The sequence below is a fragment of the Cardiocondyla obscurior genome, linkage group LG02, assembly GCF_019399895.1.
Source record: "Cardiocondyla obscurior isolate alpha-2009 linkage group LG02, Cobs3.1, whole genome shotgun sequence".
Taxonomy (NCBI): Eukaryota; Metazoa; Arthropoda; class Insecta; order Hymenoptera; family Formicidae; genus Cardiocondyla; species Cardiocondyla obscurior.
In genome coordinates this window covers 7,636,026-7,656,120 of record NC_091865.1, presented here as the reverse complement: position 1 = coordinate 7,656,120, position 20,095 = coordinate 7,636,026, and the positions used below count along the sequence as shown (strand labels likewise).

The 20,095-nt window shown below is 36.0% G+C and overlaps 4 protein-coding genes and 1 long non-coding RNA gene across 8 annotated transcripts in view; 4 read left to right on the top strand and 1 right to left on the bottom strand.

Moving 5' to 3' along the window:
* Positions 1 to 49: 49 nt before the first annotated feature.
* On the top strand, positions 50 to 5,177 carry LOC139113187 (putative leucine-rich repeat-containing protein DDB_G0290503). Its single transcript, XM_070674146.1, has 8 exons — positions 50 to 346; positions 457 to 496; positions 654 to 781; positions 846 to 3,986; positions 4,085 to 4,248; positions 4,314 to 4,518; positions 4,629 to 4,757; positions 4,837 to 5,177. Coding segments are annotated over exons 1-8 (3,933 nt in total). The 5' UTR covers positions 50 to 344; the 3' UTR covers positions 4,961 to 5,177.
* Positions 5,178 to 5,302: 125 nt separating this feature from the next.
* On the top strand, positions 5,303 to 6,463 carry Rpl32 (large ribosomal subunit protein eL32). 2 transcript variants are annotated; one of them, XM_070674163.1, is made up of 4 exons: positions 5,303 to 5,430; positions 5,596 to 5,713; positions 5,905 to 6,057; positions 6,209 to 6,463. In XM_070674163.1, exons 2-4 carry the CDS (start codon positions 5,621 to 5,623, stop codon positions 6,365 to 6,367), a joined length of 405 nt encoding a protein of 134 aa, XP_070530264.1. In that variant the 5' UTR covers positions 5,303 to 5,430; positions 5,596 to 5,620; the 3' UTR covers positions 6,368 to 6,463. The 2 variants fall into 2 exon arrangements, with proteins under 2 accessions (XP_070530264.1, XP_070530265.1); XM_070674164.1 differs by lacking the exon at positions 5,303 to 5,430 and adding an exon at positions 5,452 to 5,470.
* A 2,887-nt stretch (positions 6,464 to 9,350) lies between these two features.
* On the bottom strand, positions 9,351 to 15,821 carry LOC139113191 (carbohydrate sulfotransferase 4). 3 transcript variants are annotated; one of them, XM_070674152.1, is made up of 8 exons: positions 15,465 to 15,821; positions 14,041 to 14,168; positions 13,346 to 13,402; positions 12,471 to 12,604; positions 12,160 to 12,395; positions 11,883 to 12,081; positions 11,599 to 11,778; positions 9,351 to 11,505 (listed from the first exon to the last, which is right to left on the bottom strand). In XM_070674152.1, exons 1-8 carry the CDS (start codon positions 15,514 to 15,516, stop codon positions 11,190 to 11,192), a joined length of 1,302 nt encoding a protein of 433 aa, XP_070530253.1. In that variant the 5' UTR covers positions 15,517 to 15,821; the 3' UTR covers positions 9,351 to 11,189. The 3 variants fall into 3 exon arrangements, with proteins under 3 accessions (XP_070530253.1, XP_070530251.1, XP_070530254.1); XM_070674150.1 differs by lacking the exon at positions 15,465 to 15,821 and adding an exon at positions 14,799 to 15,407 and having other exon boundaries at positions 14,041 to 14,184; XM_070674153.1 differs by lacking the exons at positions 13,346 to 13,402; positions 15,465 to 15,821 and adding an exon at positions 14,799 to 15,405 and having other exon boundaries at positions 14,041 to 14,184.
* LOC139113196 (uncharacterized) lies at positions 12,279 to 14,378 on the top strand. Its single transcript, XR_011547650.1, has 2 exons — positions 12,279 to 12,405; positions 14,059 to 14,378. It is a non-coding gene; the product is annotated as an uncharacterized lncRNA (long non-coding RNA).
* Positions 15,822 to 16,306: 485 nt separating the features above from the next.
* Positions 16,307 to 20,095, top strand: part of LOC139113190 (beta-1,4-glucuronyltransferase 1) — a 29,064-nt gene continuing 25,275 nt past the window's right edge. The window contains exon 1 of the mRNA XM_070674149.1: positions 16,307 to 17,054. The gene's annotated coding sequence lies outside the window, so the exon portion shown is untranslated. The remainder of the gene's footprint in view (positions 17,055 to 20,095) is intronic.

The following is a 20,095-nucleotide window of genomic DNA, read 5'->3' as shown; positions in this document are numbered from 1 at the left end:
GATACCGCCGCACACAATCGCGAGCTACCGTGCACATACGCGTTCACGCACACTTACGTTATCGCCCTCGCGTACGGAGTTGTAAACGACGATCTGGCGGGCGATCATTGGTCGGAGATTACGCACGCTAGTTTGCAACGAAGACGCAAGAGGTCTTTATTGTTAATTCTCAACGTAACTACTAATAATCATTCCGAACTCCTTGTTGGGTGGATTAGGTTGGAGTGGTTGTGTCTGAACAGGTTTAGGAAACGAATAAAGAAGGCTTTTGAATGTTTTGAAAGAAATTGTAACCGCCTCGAACCGCGAAGTTGTCGGTGCTTTTTTCGTGCACAGAGAATAAAATGTAGGTATTAATGATTATTATTTATTTTGTTCGTAAAATTAAGTGAAGAGCCGTTTCTACGACGCAAAGAATTTTGATAGAAAAGAGTAATGTTTTTATTCTTGTCGCAGGATTCCATCGAAAAGAAAAAGTGAATCCAGACGTTCATCGGTATGTTTTTACAGTCATAATTTTATTTGGCTTTTATGGAAATAATTTTTACAATCACAGTTACTTATGTGATATCAATAAGTTCTAGTAATAATGTATCCCAATATTATTAACGTATCTTTATAAAAAGTTAATTATTCGTGATGTTATCTTTAAGATTCTAAAGCCACGCAAGCCAAGGCAGCCACTGCAAAATGTAAACTTGGATTCTTCGTCCAACGAGAGCAGTCCAACTACATCAAAGATCAAGAGACGCGTTAGTTTTGCTGAGATAAAACATGTCAAGTAAATATCTAATTTTGTAAAATTTGGCCATTAATTTGTTACTCTAACATTTAATTTTGTACAGAGAGTTTTGCCATTCCACTGAACAAGGAACTGTATGGGATAGTACATATGAGGAACATGACTCCAGTTTAAAAAGATCTTTTGGACTTGATCAGAATATTCAGGTTCAATCAAACTTAGTAGGTAATCAGTTGTTGCAAAACTCTGTCACAAAAGCTGCCATAAGTATTAACAATGAGAATATTGCAAGTCATGATTCAAACAGCAAATCAGCAAATTTTATTGAATTACCTAATGTATCTCAGTTTGAACAAGCAACATTGTTGAATAAGTCTTGTACATCTAAACATATACCACATTTTATTGTTGCATATAGTGATTCAGATGAAGAGAGTGAGGAATTATTAAACAAAAAATCTCAATTTCAGCAGTCTGTAATAACAGATACATCTTGTATATCTAAAAGTAAAGGATTGAAAAACATTGTTATATACAATGATGAGTATAATCTTAGCAATATTACTGACAAATCTCAGTGCAAATCAGGCTCTAATAACATTAACTGTGAAGTAAATAAAACATGTATACAAGATTTCTCTATGAAATTAAGTGAGCCTTTACCTGTACTATTACATTCAAACTGTACAAAAGAACAAGAGAAACAAAAGTGTAATGATACAGATAATTCAGATACTAATAAATGTATTAATAATACAATTTGCAATGATGTATCAATGGAAATTACTGAGGCTGTACCGATATTTACAGACTCAATTACTTCAGATTTAAAATTTTCGAAAAAAAATGTAACTATTTTACCTAGCTGTGAAAATCCCAATACTTATAACACAGATGTGAACTATGCCAATGATTCAATGGCACTAACATGTGTAATACAGCCAAGTGTTACAGATGCTGAAATATGCTGCTCAAATAATATGGCTTCCAATAGTTTAATGGAAGTGACCAATGTACCATACAAAATATATGAAGAACTTACTTGTAATGATAATACAAGAAAAGATCAAATTGATAAGACCGAAATTTTTAGTAATATGCAAATGGATATAACAAAGCCGCTAGGTACTATTTTATCTTTAAATACTTATAATAAAGAGAACTTGAAAATAGATGAAACAGTATTTGGAGATAATAATACTATGATTTTTCATGATGTATCCATGGAAATGACTAAAGCAGTGTTGTCAAAAAACGAAGAGTTTCCTGAAACAAACATTTGTAAATCATTTAATAATACCAATACTTACAAGTCATCTGTATCTAAAGATGTATGTAGTGAAAAGAATGAAAATATATATACCTGCTTTAATCAAGAAACTGCATCATACAAGTCTATAAAACTTACTGAAGCGGTTCCAGCTCCTTTATATCACCAAAGAACGCTTCAGGCACATGATGTGCAACTCACAAATAAAAATATTTATAAAGATTATAAAAATGACAGAACTGAGATTTTTAATAATGAGTCAATGGAAATCACAAAATCTGTAAATATACATCATTCAAACATTAATAAAAGTTTAAAAATTAACGAAACAGCACCGGAATATAATAAAACTATTCTGTTCCATGATGGATCTGTAGAAATGACTGCAGCTGTGTCATCAAAAAATCGATATGAAATTACCCAGCCAATTGCTTGTAAATCAGTACCTGAAGAGGTCACATTAAGAGAAAAAAGTTCAAATAATTCGATTTTTAATGAGAAAACCAAATTATTATGTAAATCTATGGAATTCACCGAAGTTGTACCAATTACATTGCATGATGAAAAAAAATCTAATATTACCTACACTGTACAATCATTTTCACAAACGTTACCAAAAACAACATTATTACCTGTTAAAGAGTCCACAAGAATAATACATGCTGAATCTGTCGTAAATAAAACGATTCAAGATACATCAATGGAAATAACTGCTGCAGTGCCATCAACGTCACAATTTATGCAAGATTTGAAATATGCTGAAACTGTTGTAAATAAAACGATTCAAGATACATCAATGGAAATAACTGCTGCAGTGCCATCGACATTACAATTTATGCAAGATTCAAAATCAAATAAAACAGAAAACTTAATTATTTCTAAAAATGATGAATATCAACGAGCAACAACAAATAATACTCCAACAGAAGCCAATAAAAGCACAACGAAAAAAATTTGTACAAATGCAAGAAAAGACCTTGAAGAAAATATTAGACACGATGAATTATCTAATCTTGTCACTCGATCTTCACCGGACAAGTTAAGTCATCTTTCAAATACGAATTTCGAAAAAATCAGCAGTGAAAACAAAATATCTAATGCGTGTGAAAAAAGAAAAAGGTTTAAAGAAAGCCAAACATTTTTTAGGAAAATTGAGTTTTCTCCAGAGAAAAAAAAATTATTTCGACGTACTGACACTGACTGTGATAGCGAGAATAATGAGCATTTCGTGAAGAGTGTAACAGAACCTACACAGATATCTGGCTTAAATTTGAAGGACAGTTTATACGAGAGTAATGAAGATAATTTTTTAAGAACTTTATCGTACTTTGAAAACGATTGCGAAGAATTAAATTCGATTCAACCACCATCATTTGTCGGTCTAGATAGCGAGGAAGAAATATCGCCCCAAACATTTCAACAGACGACTAATACATCAATTAATAATATTTTAAATTGTCAAACAGAGGAACAAAAAAATATTGAAAACACTCAGATTCCAATCAAGATAGTAGAAGATTACAATGAAAGTATTAAAAATATAAGTGAAGACAGTCTCGTAATAAATGCTAATAATGAAAATTCTACAACAACACAAAATATTAATTATTACACAACATCAATTGTTAAAGAAATTGAAGAAACACATATAAATCGAGTAAATAAGAGAGAACATATTCGAGAAAGAATATATAAAGATTTAAATTTGCAAAATGATAATAAAGAGAAAGAACAATATCAAAATAAATTAAGGCAGGAGCCAGAGAAATGCAGCGACCGTTTTGAAAATACAGCTGTAGCAATTGAAAATCTAACGGATAATTCTAAAAAATGCGAAAAAAATTTAAGTGAAATAAAACAAAATGTAGAAGAATGTACTAGTATAATTAATGATACTAAAGACGAAAATTTGACCGAAGAGCATTTGTTTTCAACATTAGTGCAACAATTAGAATTGCATACCAGATTTGTAAGGTACAAATATATTTTTATCTTATTAAAATTTTAAATTGTTTATTAAAAATTATTTTATTCTCGAAAAGGATTAAAAATCTAATATTATTTTGTTACAGGAAAGATTCTATTTGGGGTATATTTTATAAGAATTTTGACAAAAAAGTAATCGTTTTTAGTTTTATGACGGATTCGTTATTGATACCAACATACTTAACATTTGATTCCAACAATTCTGAGAAAAATTTAATTAGTAACATCAACATTATGTCTCTTATTGCAGGTAATTGCAAATATAAATTACGAGAAAATTATTAACAATTATAATTTTATGTCTTTTTGTTATAGATGATGCAGAAATAGAAGCACAAATAGCTCATAAATTATTTATGGAGAAAATTAATGCAGAAATGCTTCGAGAATTGTACAAAACTCACAACGACATTTTTTCAATGTTAAATTTTCTTACGCAAGAAGTAAAATTAGCAGTAGATTTTATGTTTGATCTAAAACGTTTAGATAACGTGAATTTAATGGAGATTTATTACAACGAGTAATAATTTACACACCGCATTATGTTCTATGCATGATTATTTAAAATACAGTAGTATACGTATATACCAGTTTGATAAAATTTATTAATAAAATCATAACTTGTTTTAGAATTTTATTCACCTCTTGGAGCAAACGTATGGACATTATAATACACGTTAAAATCAAAGTCAAGCCATTTGATAAAATTACTTCAGATGATATCAGTGTGGATTATTCACTGGGCAAGAATAAAATAAAGTAAGTCTACAAGGAGACAATTTGAATATAATAATTAAAAAGTTTGACGCAATTGCTTTTATCTTTTTTTGTTTTACAGAGAAAGAGACGTAAAATCCTTAATTAAACATGTAAAAAAGGATCATAAATTTTTACGGAGATATATAAAAGATGTCAAGGATTATATTGATATAATGGAAGAAACATTTACGGAATCTGACTGAGAATAAAATATTTTTGTTTATTAATTAAATATTTTTTTTTTACAAATAAATTATTTTTCCGCAATATTTTTCTATTAAAAATAAACTAAGTATATTTTTTTAATTATTAACATAAATAATTGTGCAATTGTTCATCACAATTAATATTTATATATATAATAATTATACATAATTTAATTCTATTTTTATATTGTATAAGTTTGTAATAAAAATGCAACGTAATTTAATATTTCTGATACGCGTTTACGATTCTCATTGTGTCTATTTAACTAAATATCCAGTGCACTTCTACTGTACTTAGATTGTACTACTGGAAAATAACTCGGTGTGACCGACGATCCGACGGTGTCTGTTGGCCGGGTACCGAATTTGCAAGTGGCGATGGTAGAGACTCATAACGGATTTCTTTAAGACTTCGAGCGAGATTTAACCTCTTTGCTTCTTTCTCGTTTGTTATATGTTAGTGAGCGGTATGTATCACGTGGAGAATCCTCATTTTCCGCAATAATCGTTAGTCAAATAAACGTGATACGAATATTAATTGATCGTTAATGATTTGCTGAAAATCCAGAGTACATTATTTTTACACAGGAAGTACGAGTGGTATAGCTGATTTAGATTACTGTCTGTTTCAGTTGTCACACTAAAATATAACTCAAAATGTCGATTCGCCCGGTTTATCGACCTAAAATCGTGAAAAAGAGAACCAAGAAGTTTATTAGGCATCAGAGCGATCGTTATAATAAACTCAAAGTAAGTTATCTTGCTCCACTCTCGATATACTCTATAAAGTTTGGTTATATGTATGTATGGCTACTTTGTGTAGCATTACATTTTCATGTTTTATATCGATTTAATTTTTTTACATTATTTTGTATAGAATTAATCTTTCCGATTAATTATTATTGCAAAAAGTATATACTACATATGTTATTTATTTGCAGCGCAACTGGCGTAAACCCAAAGGTATTGACAACAGAGTTCGCAGGCGTTTTAAGGGCCAGTACTTGATGCCCAGCATTGGGTATGGTAGCAACAAGAAAACTCGTCACATGTTACCCACAGGCTTTCGTAAGGTCCTTGTGCATAATGTCAAGGTAAATGTTATTAAAAATTTTTTTTTTTTAACCTAGGATCTATATAAATACAATAATTTAGTTAATAAATACAGAGAGAAAAGATACAATATTTTTTGTCTTTTTATTACACGTTTTATGTATTAATAAACAAAGATTTCTGGATTTTTAGGAACTAGAAGTTTTAATGATGCAGAATCGCAAGTTTTGTGCAGAAATTGCACATGGTGTTAGCAGCAAAAAAAGGAAAACTATTGTCGAGCGTGCTCAACAACTTTCGATACGCGTGACAAATGCTAGTGCACGCTTGCGTTCGGAGGAAAATGAATAAGCATTAGTAATTATACTAATGTTTTTTCGTTCTCTTTCATACTCGAGCGTATGTATACTTTTCGTGCATTTTGGCAATAAAAATATTAAACCCAAATATTACTTGTTTAGTGTTCTGTAATTTATATATCACATTAATTTATGTAAATTTCAAAATTTCCAAGAATAATTTAAACCTTTTATAAATTTTACAATGATAATAACATTGACGCTGTGCTGTGTCTTCTGTCAAGATTATAACATCGAAGTAAGAAAAATTGGAAATTAATATATTTTAATAAAATTAAGTATCGGTCGCTCTCTAATAAATAGCAAGTGGTGGACAAGATGGCGGAGAGTTAATTTCGCTTTCAGTTCTCAGAGGTCTCCCATGTTGGACGGAATGAGCGACATTCAATAAGAGCTCTGCTCGTCTAGTTCTTACGTTGGTCGCGAGGCAGATCTAGCAGTAGCAGAGCTCCTCATTGGATAACGCTTTTTCCTCGTCGCCCATCGCGTCGTGTTCGGTTTCCACGGTTATACGCGACGCCGCGGCGGTCATCGTTCATTTCCCGGGCAGATCTTCGAGAGGCAAGAGGTAAGTGTTAAATTGTGTTGAAAATCTATCGCCATCCGCGTGCACATTTCGCTCGAGCATTTTATAACAGAATTTTTGCACACGATTCTTCCTGAATTTAATGAACCCGATTAAATTTTTCAATTATATTTCGGATTAGCGTAGAGCTCGACCACATTTTTATTTCATCCTGACATAATGATGAACAGTTTGTCTCGTTCGTATGATTATTTCTTGATTATAAGCTATCATATTTCTCTGATTACGCCGGCGATCCGCACAACGATCGCCGTGTGCTTTTACACCGTCGAAATTTTAGTTCCCGTTTTTTTTTTAGCACTGGGTTTGTAGAGCCGACTGTCTCGCCTATTGATGGGCAACTGCTAAGTAGCTTGCACTTATCATCGCTATCGTTTTAGTGAGTATTTCGTTTCTCCCATTTATGAAAAGAAAGCATTTTGTGCCTTTATTCTGTGCTCTCATTTAAGTTCAAATTGTAGATTTTTTTGTTCATAATTAGATTTGCTTTTTACTTTAAGTTAACCAAAAAATAAAAGATTTTTATTAATATGATGCATAACTATCGCCCCAGTCTGAGAACTGTGAATGAGTTAATTATCTGACAAAAATTTAATCTTTATTTTTTATTGATATTTTATGGAAAGAATATATTTTAATACAAGTATTTTATTTTATATTTAGAAGGCAATGGAAAAGGGAATTACAGCTTGTTACACAATTTTCTTCCAGTTCAAGTGTTTGTGTGAGTTATTCTATTATTAGTTCAAACTTAAAATATATTTTACAATATTCAAGAATAGTTATAATAATAATATCTATAATTGATATTATGCATGATGAATATTATAAAACCGTTTCAGTCAAACTGAATACATGTGAAGACATGATTTTGTTTCTGAGAAATAATAATTTTAATGGAAGTGTATAAATAAAAGAAATATGATATAGATATGTATAAATGTATGTATTTATGATAGTAACTTTTATTTTAGACATTCTAGAGAATGGATAAAGGCAAATCTTGACCAGAACGTGAAATACAATAAGAATCATGTAAGTTTATCAAAAAAAATTTTTACTAAAATTCTGAATAGCAAATATTAATTATAAAAATTAATTTAAACAATTTAAATGATGAATTTAAGTTATCCCTGTCTTACTAAGAAAAATATGGTGATAAAAATTTTCTGACATACAAATATATAATGTTAGATCAGCTAAATAAATTTTTTAAACTAATAAAAGTAATTTTTTTTATAGGGTATGAAAAAACGTAGGCGGAAAATAAGCAGAGATGTGCACTAGGCAATGAATTAGTTCAAGATGGCATCTTTCTCAAAGTAAGAATTGTTTTTAGTTTTTAAATACATTTATCTGATTGAATGATGATAAATTTGACAAGCATATGTCTGAAATTTTCTTGCTGCAAAACTTTTATTCTGATAATTAAAATATAATAATTTGTATTATATGCATAAAAAACATTGTATATAAAAAAATATTTTATTTAATTTCAGATGGACATTAATTTGCAGTAATTGTGCACAACCCTGGCTGTGAATCCTACAGATATTAGAAGGTAAAATGTAAAGAAAAGAAAAGAAATAAAAATTATTCAGCTACTGCTTTAACGATAAAGTGCAGAATATGATGTCATAAATTGTATACGCTATACTGACTCATCTATGATTGGTTCTTGCCCTCGCTGATTTTGTTACTAACCAAAACATTTTTTGTTCTTTCGTTTCAATCTTAATATTATTATTATTTATTATAGATATACTGCAGCAAATGTGACTTTGGAGAGAATATCTAACGGTCGAAGGTAATAAATCGTTGATATATATTGAGATTACAGAACGCGCGCGTCAGTTACTCTTGATTTTAATTTTAATTTTCTTAAATTTTTTTTTTTTTGTTAAAATCGCGCGAAGCACGTATGCCACCCGGTCATTTATCGATCTTTGTGTAACTCATTTCTACGCAATTTAACGTGCAGTAAAAATATTAATATCTCGACTATTAAGTTAAATATTAATTACAACGTATTACGAATCTATTAAACGTAAGACAATTATTTTTAAGAAAGACATAATAACACGCGAAGCGCGCGCTCTGTAATGTCTAGTTTATATAAATATTTAAATATGTAATAAAGTTTAATATATTTAATGAAATTAATACTGTTAGGAAATATTTGATATTTTTTATGATGTTTTTTAAAAATATACGCTATGATGTGTGCTGATAATTACAAACTTACTGAAGCAACAACTAATGTAGTTACTGTTATTGCGTTTTGTTATTTGAAAAATTGTGAAATGTATTATTTTTTAGGAAAAGAAGATAGAAAATAAAAGATGTGGATGAAGGAAAAAATATTAAATAGGATGAAATAAATAACGAATGCATTCCATAGAAATATAATTCTGTTATTGAAGAACCTTTACATCTAAGGTACAAAATATGAAATAATACGCGTTCCTTTTGGACTAGATATTTACTGCGAAAAATATACATAATAACGGCATAAAGTCGACGAAGATGTTTTGCGAATTTGCATTAGTGTTCATGTTTCAACGTTGCATGTAATGCTGTCGCTAAATCTTATCCGTATGTATGAGAAATATATTCATTTCATTAATCTTTGTTCCGTGAAAAGTGACGATGATAAGTAAAGTTCGGATTTTGGGTAATTAAAACTCCTTGAGTAAAACAAGGGAGGTGTGGTCACAATATTTCGTTTCCCAATATCCAAACTTTTTTATGCATATTATTATAATAACATGTACGCTCGTTAAAAGAAATTCTACATTAAGTGAACGCGTAGTGAGATTCAATCGATTACACAGAGCGGATGATAATCTAGCGCTCAGTGCATAACACAAGGACACGACAAAATGTAACGTGGTTACACTATAATACATAATGAAAAATATACCTAGGCAGCCAGCTAGGCTGTCTTGGAAAATCAATATGTAGCGTGTAAAGATTCAAAAAAGGATTATTCTAAATCACTAACAAACAACTCGCAGGAATACTTATCTCGTATTTAAAGTGCGCAGTGCTATTACGATTATATCGTATATTGTAAAGATCACACACGCTTGTGGGCAAGTTGGTCGCATCTATGTACTCGTAATAATTCGTCATTGACCACATCGAAGGCCGGTGAAATAGAAACTCGTATTTGTCCTTGACATACGCCGCCCAATGATTTTCCTTGAACGTAGCGATGTGAAAGAAATAACATCGAGTGTTCCGTGACCTGAACGAGTTAATTGATATTGCGTTTACTTATACTTCTTTTCGTGAATCACATTGAATATCGGTGGAAATTTTCCGTCGGGCAGAAATAAATGTTCGAAACTGCCGCTGATTGATGATATAGCATCCTAATCTTACGATATTCACTTTTCTTTACAATTAGTTAAAATCTGTCATTAGACGTGATACACTCCTTATTAGATAAATATTATTTGTTTCATACATGAGTATATTTCATAATATAGTATTATGTCGTCGAGCGATAAGATAAAAAATTAAATTTGGTCGTCTCTTGCTTTTAGCGATGAATTCATATGAATCCAAGAAGGGAAAGGGTGCACTTCGTGTTTTATAATTGATATAAAAATTTTTTCTTTTCTTATATACGTGAAATATTTCTTAAAAATGTAAAAAGACAATATAATGATTCAATGACCATTACAAATCTCTGTAAGAGTTAACTATAGTTACAATTAATATTAATGAATATAGTTCATACATTAGACACAAAATACCCTTCCTCTCTCTTGAAAGATCCACACTATTTAGAAACGTTTTGAATGCACTTGTAACGTTTAAGTCGATATGGTTAGACATAATTTGTGTCGCACGTCAAGCTCTCAGGAATTTACTCTAACACCCTGTGATTTAAATCGTGTTAGTTATACGATAGAAAAATTACAAACAAATCTAATTTTTGAGTCTTTTGCTATTTGAAGATGTACCACTCTTATCGGTTTCACGAAGTTATAAATTTATTTTAATAAGTTTTTCTTTCGAATAAATTAACATTTGTTTTCGTTTATCATTTTGTCTACTGTGACTATCTTCCTGAGCTAGACTGCTAGCACCTTTTGCTGAATATTTGTATGAACTACGGCGTTTTCGATCGCTGCCGTTCGCTATACCGAGATATATATATATATATATATATATTATACATATCTACATTGAGCATGTCGTCTGCCAGTTGTCACAACTAGAGCCGGTAATTTGTGATAGGATCGAAGTCTTTTTGATGAGTCGAGTTTAAGGCCATCACATATCCCCATAATCGCATGGCGGTTGCGCACACCTTTTGTATCTCGCTAACTTCCTCGAAATCTAAATCAGTCCGCCAGTGAAATGGTGCTACCTTTGAATTCCGAAAGGTGCTCGACACACCGCCTACGTCGTTCTTCGTGTGCGTGTCGAGGAACTTTTTCACATTTACATGAAAATTCAAACCGTAGAAATTATAAAGCTCCTTTACGTGTTTGTAGGGATCTACAGACAGATCCTCATAGCGCACCACTCTGTGTAATCACATAAAAAATATTATTTTTTGAACATTTAATCTTCTAAAATAATTATTTTGCAAAATAATAATTGTGCATTATTATATGTACCTGAAAGAATGTGGATATTTTTTAGATAGCTCTACCGCCGCACTGAAATCCGACACCATGTCAGCACAAACCAAAGCTGGATCGGAACAATCGGGTTTAGCAGGGCACCATTCTCTGTGTTTTCTGGATTGCAAAATACCTCTCGGATCGCGGATGAGTAAAATTAGTCGCACACCAAGACTGCAATAAGAATAAACGCACGTTTTTATGGTACGTTGAAAAGAAATAATGACCAAATTAGATGTAATAAAATCTCTTGCGCTATATAGTATATAATTTCTTACTTTTCTTCGGCCAAAAGGCTTTCAGCTATTTGCAACCTTAATCGCACGAGCTTCATCGATTGAAATGGAAAGAGTCGACAAAATTTAGAGACAAAACGCGGATCCCAACAGATGCGTTTATGTGCTTGGCATTGCCGCCACAAATGTGTGTTGTGATTAAATACCCAAGGATGAGTCTTTCCATAATCCAGGTATCGATCTATAGCAATTATTATAATTATACGCAGTCGTTAAACGATACGCTTTCAAAGAAAAGTTTAAATATGTGTGAAATTACCCAGCTCTTTGTATTCGCAATTCAGCAAAGAGATTATCCTTGTCAAGGATTCTTCGGCGAGCGGCGACTCTCGGATTTGCACAATTCCGTAATCGAGCAGCGGTTCGTAATGATAAAAATTGGCCGGATGTGCGTTTACCACGTCGCCGAGAAACGTACTACCACTCCTCCAACTCGTCAGAATTATGCTTCTCATAGGTCTACCGCCCTTCTCCATTACTAAATCTTCAAGTTTACTACAAACAGGTAATGATTAAATGTTTTAACTTTCAAATTTACGAAATTTACATTCTCACGCGCATTTAACGTACCTCACATTTATCCCGTATCTACCATTTGGATATTCGTAATTTTCCATATCTTTTTTTATCGCCTTTCTTTGTTGATCAACCACTTCTTGAATTTCGGTAATCGTGGCATTGTCCACAGATCCTGTAATGTACGCCTAAAAAGCAAATCGAGGCTGAATATTAATCAAGAACTTATCACCCGCCATTTTTTAGCAACATTCTGAATACATATGCAGCGTTAACAGATACTTTATCTTTGAAACGGATATGCAATACATGTTTTAAATAAATAAAAATAAATTTTAACTTTGAAATTTAATCACATAAAAGCAGATTTATACAACAGGCAATTTAACCAGGTTATTAATTTACTGAAATTAAAATAAAAATCGTATGGGTTAACAAATGTTAATATAAAAAAAAATATTAGAAAAAAAATTTTTTTAATAGACATTTTATATAAAAAAGAAAAACATGTAATTAAAAGCCAGTACGCATAAAGACATAAATGAGCAGATGCTTGACGAAGGAATAATATAATTCATTCAAGTCGTCAAATCTTATTATCACATGCAATAAAATGAGGTAACGTCTTAAAATTTACGATTTAATTAAAAATATAAATTTGATCATTGCTTTCATTTGATTTATCAGTTAATAAGATAGTTGATGACATTTTAAAAGTATACACGTACGTTTTACAAACTAACAAGAATATATGTTCAAAATAGAAAAAGAGCTTCTGAAAACGGGAGTTAATTACAGCTTGCTAGTTATGACTTTCTATGCTATGTCAACATTGCATTAAGATAAGGCATTGTAATGATAAGGGGCATTCTATACAATCATTTATAACATTTGGCAGTATTTGCGCATTTAAATCGATACGTGCATACCTGGCTTACCGTAACCGGTTCTTGGATTTTGGTGGTCCGCGGCCTTATCTCAACATCCTGTATCGAAGAAGAGAAAAAAAGCATCGACGTTTTAGCGTTTTACTTCGTGCATATCGCGTTGTGAACACTAGTATATCAATAATAGAAAACAATCGTGACGTGAAAATAAATAATCTTTTACTTTATCTCAATTCAAATAGCTTGCTAATATTTTTAGAAGAAATCAAATCATTCGCGAGTATACTGTAAAACAAAGTACTCATGTAATGATAAGAGTATCTTTTAATCAAGAGATAAATGATTAATTGAAAAAATATACACGCTGATTATGCTAATTTCAAATCGTCACATTACAGAGTATCTTCCTGATCAAATTTCAGATGAATTGTCAAAAAATATATCGCGGTTTGTAAAGTATTCTGTCGTTTGACTACGACGTCGTCATTCTTCAAACATTTTGAGTAACAATGTGCGTGAAGGAAAGATAAGGAAAAAAACGTAAAGAGATGGAGACAGAGGAAAAAAAAGTCGCGTGCCGCACGTGTTCCTTGCGACTTTTCCACTTTGCGTGAGGCGGGTAGATAAAGAAAAATAGTTAGGTGCAAAAGTAGGACTTTTATTGTAAAAAAAGAAAAAAAGAGCGTGTTTGGCGTGACTTAATTTAGAGTAATCCCCACTTGTGAATTTTTACTGACCGATATCATTGGTTGCAGTCGATGCTCGAGGTAGCTGCTGTAGCGCTGGTTAAACGCTAAGAAGAAGATGCAGATGGACGCCAGGGCTACCAGACCGTAGAAACTCAGCCGCTTCGACATCCTTGATCCTAGAAAGTGCAGGAACTTGAAAAAGAAAAAAAGGAAACAAAAAGAACGTCATTAATGCAGATTTTTTTGATATCGACTAAGAGCGTTGACGAGGCGTTTCATTGGAATGATACGGTATATATAATTTATTAAACAATTAATGATTGGAAATGAAGCGTCTATCGATATTGAAATTAAAACTAGTATCAGGATGACGGAAACAATGAGAATTGATAAGTGGCGAACAAATTTTTCATTTCGCGATAATAACGAAATTTTATTTCTCCCGCACATTGTTTTTGAATGATAAATCTCGTTATTACTTAACTAGAAACGTCGTGTTAAAAAAAGAAATAAGACCGCGTGCGCGATAATTAAGCATGAGTAATCATGAGAAAATTATTGCGTGAGTAATTACGAGAGTCGCCGGCGAGCAGTCTGAATCTCGCCGCGCTCATTAAGATTCCTTCGCGAAATCGCGATAAGAATTAGCGGTAAGCTCGATTGAATAGAAATCACGACGATGATATGGGAGCTCGTGGGATCTCCTTTCCTCGCTCGGCGATAAACGGGGCCACGATAAGACACGCGCGCGACGAAACGATCGATCGCAATTAATTGCCGGACGGCGGGATTCCGATTCGTCTCACCTTCCGCGAAGTAAAATCCGCCGGTGAACGAGGCGGCCTCGCCATCATCGCTCGCTGTCGCTCGCCTCGATGAAAAGCGTCATTTCTTCGTCAAAGTCGCGAGCGTCGGAGATCGACCGCTACGCGACATAACAGGAACATGAGCCCGCGAGATCGCCACGGGTGATCATCAAGGCTGGCCAAAGGTTCGATAACAGAATAGCTCGGCGCACTTTGCAGGTGTCGAACACGCGTTTCCGTCGCTTTCGGACGTGAGTTCTTTCGCGCGTTAGCGGAAGTCCTCCGGTTTCACTCTCTCCTCGCGGGGACCGGCTTGTTTGCGGAATCGCGCGTACACGTGCGGACGTTCTCCGCCCCGAGATGAAAGAAGAACCCGATAGTCCCGACACCGTTATTATTATTTTTTTTTTTTAATTAAAAAAAAACTTTTTTTTTTTAATTTTTTTAACGCAAAGCAAGACACTTGTCATCGGTCAAACTTTTCTCGCGGCCAAGTGACGGCGAGCGCGCTTCTGGGTTCCGCTTCGCGGCGATAAGCATCGGCCGCGAATTCGCGAGGCGCGATAGAGGGGTAAAGGAAGAGAAGAGGCGAGGAGGTTGTGACCGCACACGCTCTTTATCGCGTCCGCCGAGTGCAGCGGAATTCTCTCTCCTTCTTTCTCTCACCTCGCAGTCGCGCTCGTGCACTCGCTGCCGCACGCTCGGCCAGCTCAACCATGACGCTGGAACAACGACGACGAGAGTCGCGGCGACGTGCCGTGGGTCGCCTCGAGGATTCGCTGCCGGTGGGGAACGACGACGACGGCGACGGCGACGCTCATCGCGCCGGTCAGCGACGACGTTCGTGGCCTACTAACGGCTCGCTTCGGCCGGACGCGGGCGGGAGAGAGTCACGGCTACAGTTAATACGAACGCCGTATTGCGGCGAGCACAGCAGCCTAGCTGCGCCTGTGTACTCGTGGAGGCGCGGTACAGCACCACGATAACACTGCGTCACGTGGTCCGTTCCAGGTGCCGCTGCACTCCTTGCTCATATACTTGCTAGCTCTATCTCTGTTCTTCCTTCAAAGCGCAATGCGAATACTCTCTTCCGTCACAAACGCGCCGAAACATGAGAAATACACGCTGCAAACGGGTTTCCTTTTCTCAGGTATACTTGTCGCTCGTTTCGATTTCATTCCGTTAGCACTCTCTTAGAATTGTATAAATATCGTAAATGACAATGGATTATTCAGTATTTTATTTATTATTTTAATATAGACATGTTAAATATAATTTACATAGCAGTTGTTACATAAATTACTTTTTGCTGTAGATGTCCTGTCGTTTTCTACATTATTTTTTTTTTTTTTTACGAATTTTCAGAATTATATTCTTCATTCTCTACAATTATCAACGCAGCTTGGTCGGGATGTGACAGTTCGACCGTCCGTCGCAAGAAGACGCCAGCGGTGGCGCCGCAACGACGTCCACCCGCGCTTCGCGCTGCAGTTCAGTCGGATGCTGACGCTCGAGCGGCGTGTACGTTGTCGTGGGGAAGTTGCTCTTGCAGCACGCGCGCGCGTAACCCTTTCCCCCACAGCGCTGTAACATCTTCTCTTTTTACTCTTCGTCGAGCGGGCATACAGGCGAAGTGTAGACACTGGCCGTCTGGAGCGGCATCGAATTGCAAGGCCTCTTCTCTCTCGTTCGTCGCATTCGCGTTCTCGTTCGCCGCTTTCCCGACGACATACGCGCGCGCGCGCACGCACACACACGCAGCTCTCGGCGAGCGTCTCCCTGCCCGAGCCCTTTCCACCCGCCGGGACGAGCCGAAAACTCGTTATGCTCCGTGTGCCCCGTCTCGAATCGGCAACACCTCGCGATTAAGCAAGAGGAAGAGAGTGCGCGCGTGAGCTCTGTCTGGGAACACGAAAAGATTTGCTCTCGCGAGGATTACTAGAACCGAAACGGAACGATACGTCCCGGCGGGATGTGCCGCGCCGCGTTGTGCCGCGTTGATCCCCGCGCTGACGCCGCGTGACCAGCGCGAGTGGAATTCCGCGTGAACCGGGACCGCAGGATTTCGACAAGTGCGAGCCGAGAACCCCGGTTCTGTCCGCCACGACTGCCACACGGCTGCCGCTCGACGGGTGGCCCTGGAGGAGGACGAGGACGAGGCGGCCGGAGACGGAGGCGCGGAGGAGGAAGAGGAAGAAGAAGAAGAGCGCACTTCGGCTGCCGGGAGGATGCTGCGTGGCTGAATTCTCGCTGCTGGTGAGTACTCCTTCCCGATTTCGCATCTTTTTCCACGAATCGAAGGGCAAGCGCAGATACCCACGACTGATCGCCTCCATGCCGCTCGTTAACCGTAGGTGGCTATCATTTTTTAAGCTCGCTAAACGGGGAACATTTTCCTAACTTGACGGCGTAATAAATCGTTAACGATGAGATCTTCTTCGTAGGGAAATCATTACGTGCCGAGGTGTGATTATTAATAATACTTAAATTACAAGCTAATTGCTCCCAAGGCAGGAGTAATTATTAATGCAGGCTAGATCGCGCGGACAAAATATTTTATTAATATTTAACGCGTGTTATTTTGCTTGATTAAAATTTCTAATTATAGCATTTCTTCTTCAAATGTTTGTACAAAATTAAATTTGATTGTCGTCTTTTCGTCCATCGTTGGAATTTTGCTCGGTTTAAAAAATGTGTGTCGAGAAGTTTTTCAGTAGCTAATTTTACATTTGCTTTTACAGTTATTTGTTTACGCTAATTTTACATTTTTATGCGCGAATAATCCCCTCATTCAAGTACGATACGCGAGACTTATCGGCTCGGGGAAACATTTATCAAGTGGTCAACTATTGTAGCTTGGCCGAATGACGCGCGACACGCCGCGATCGCGTTTATCCTATTGTCGCGTCGATTAAGTAATAACTAAGTTGCAGTTAGCTCGATTAAAATTAATATTAATTACGCAACCGAAGCTTTCGCGGCTTGTTGCTCGGATCGTTCGTTGACTTCAATTTTAAACGCCTCTCGAGTCGCATTTTCACAAACAGGACGATGAAAAACTCAAATCTCAGCAGAGTTTTTTTGTATTTATTTTTTATTTAAAAAAATTATTTTTTTTTTTTTTTGAGGTTGCTTAAAATAATATACAAACAACGAATAGCGTTTGATTACAGCGAAAACTTGTTACGACGTGCCGCGCGTGTTGCTTTTGCCGTCGAAGCTCCGTCGTGCCGGGACAGCAGCCGGGTATTTCAATGTAACTTCGTTACAGCGTAAAATTTCATCATTGCACGGCACCGCGCCGGAATTTCGCCGTTGTGTTTTCATCCCGGTTACCGTTTTCCACGGTTCGTCGCGGAAACTTGCGATCCCGAGATACGCGCGATCAGTCGCCGGCGCGATTACAACTTAATGGACACATTTATTTCGCCCCGAGATGAAATGCAATACCGTTATTGGTCTTTTAAAGAACACCTTTATTATACATTATAGAATTCTCTCGTTTCGAACAAACGCGCGACTTAATTGGACCCTTTAAGCGGCGGCAGCGCGATAATGTATCACTATTTATTGCCTCTTTCCATTATAATTAATCAATTTTTAATTATCCCTTAATATGTTCTTGCGCAAGCGAAAGCATGCGGCAAGAAGCGCTCTGAATTAACGGCTGCAAAATTCGAAACCTATTTGCGATATGGAGCCGGTTGCGAGGCGATAAAAGGTGAAATGCAAGGCGGAAGTAGCCGGTCACTAATCGCGCGTGCTGAATCTCGTTAGAGCAGAGTTATAGCTCGTTTTCTTATTACACTCGGTGTCCCGATAGCAAATTTTTGTCGGGCGAAGCCTTCGCGGTAGGATTGATCGAGGAATTCGCAATGAGGCATGAAAGAAACCCTGAAAATTTCGACGTCTTCGAAATATTATCGCAGACTCCCGTGTTGATTTTTAATTATCTTATTATCATTATTATTTTTTTTTTTTTTATCTTTTGAATTCTTTCGATAATCTACTTTAAACGTCGCTCGCGTAATCTTTTTTTTTTTTTTTTTTTTCGTCTTGGGCGAATCGAGAAGTTTCCTACACCCAGTACATGAACGTGTGGTTGATTATGATTGTTCTGTAACCGTGAGACAATTCGATTCTATTGTTCAATCCCGACTTTGGTTCGCGCCGCGGAAAGTTTGGCCGGACGCATAATTTCGTTTAGCCGCGAATTATTCTCACGAACGGTATCGGCAGATTAGTTTCTAGCTTCCATTTACGATGACAGAGAAACGATTCGAACGTAATTATTTATACCGCGAACCTATAAGCGGATTCTATAGAGTGACAGTACATCGGCGTGTCGTACTAACTGTTTAATTTCACATGACCTGGAATTTGTACAGGCGCGACACTTTCTCGCTCGTGCCGTTTATCGTATTTATTAAATCTTGTTATAAAATCTTGTTTTAAAATCGCTTGTGTCGTTGATGTCATTACCGATTGATAAAATAATTTTATATAGCGAGAAGCAAGCTGCCGTCACGACGACGTGTAATTTAATATTTTTGTAATTTACCCGAGAAATGGACGAAGTAATCTAGCTTGAGAGTAGCTTGAAAACTTAGCGAAATAACTTGAAAATAGCGCTGAGAAAGTTTAACAGCCAAGCGCGGTCTATAAGAGGGAAATTAGGCGCGCCATAGCGTGCACTTATTACGGTGACACTCTGTATATACCGGTCGAATCTATTTCTGCATGCTAGGTCGGTGTTGTCAATCGCGTGCACCCAATGTAACGCGCGTCTGCACGCGCTCTCCCGCCGCTCGGTGACCACGCAATCGGAAGAGGGGTCCCTCCAACCTCAATGGATGGAAACCGCGATAGAACGTGAAAGGAAACAACATCGGTTAGATTTTTTTTTTTCTCTCTCTTTTTTTGATCGTCGAACTATCGCGAGCACTTTCCTGGACCCACGTTGACCTCTGCGAGATACGTGGGCGCCGATATATCTGTAACATCCGGGAACGATTGCGCAAACTATTAGTCTCATGATGTCCGGGTTGCTGTTCCTCCCAGCTTTTGTGTCGTAGACTTCTTAGGGAGCATCTCTCCGCGACTCGACTGAATAAATTCTTCTTATTAGGATAAGAGCACGGAGACACATAGAGGAAGTCTGAATTTTCTTAATGGACCGCGACATTGGCTTCTCGTCCCCGTGTGTGCCTGTAGGGCGATTCTAATTACGAGGATATTTCATATTTCATCCAAAAGAGACCTTTGTGAATCAGGATATGATTAAAGATATGAGCGGA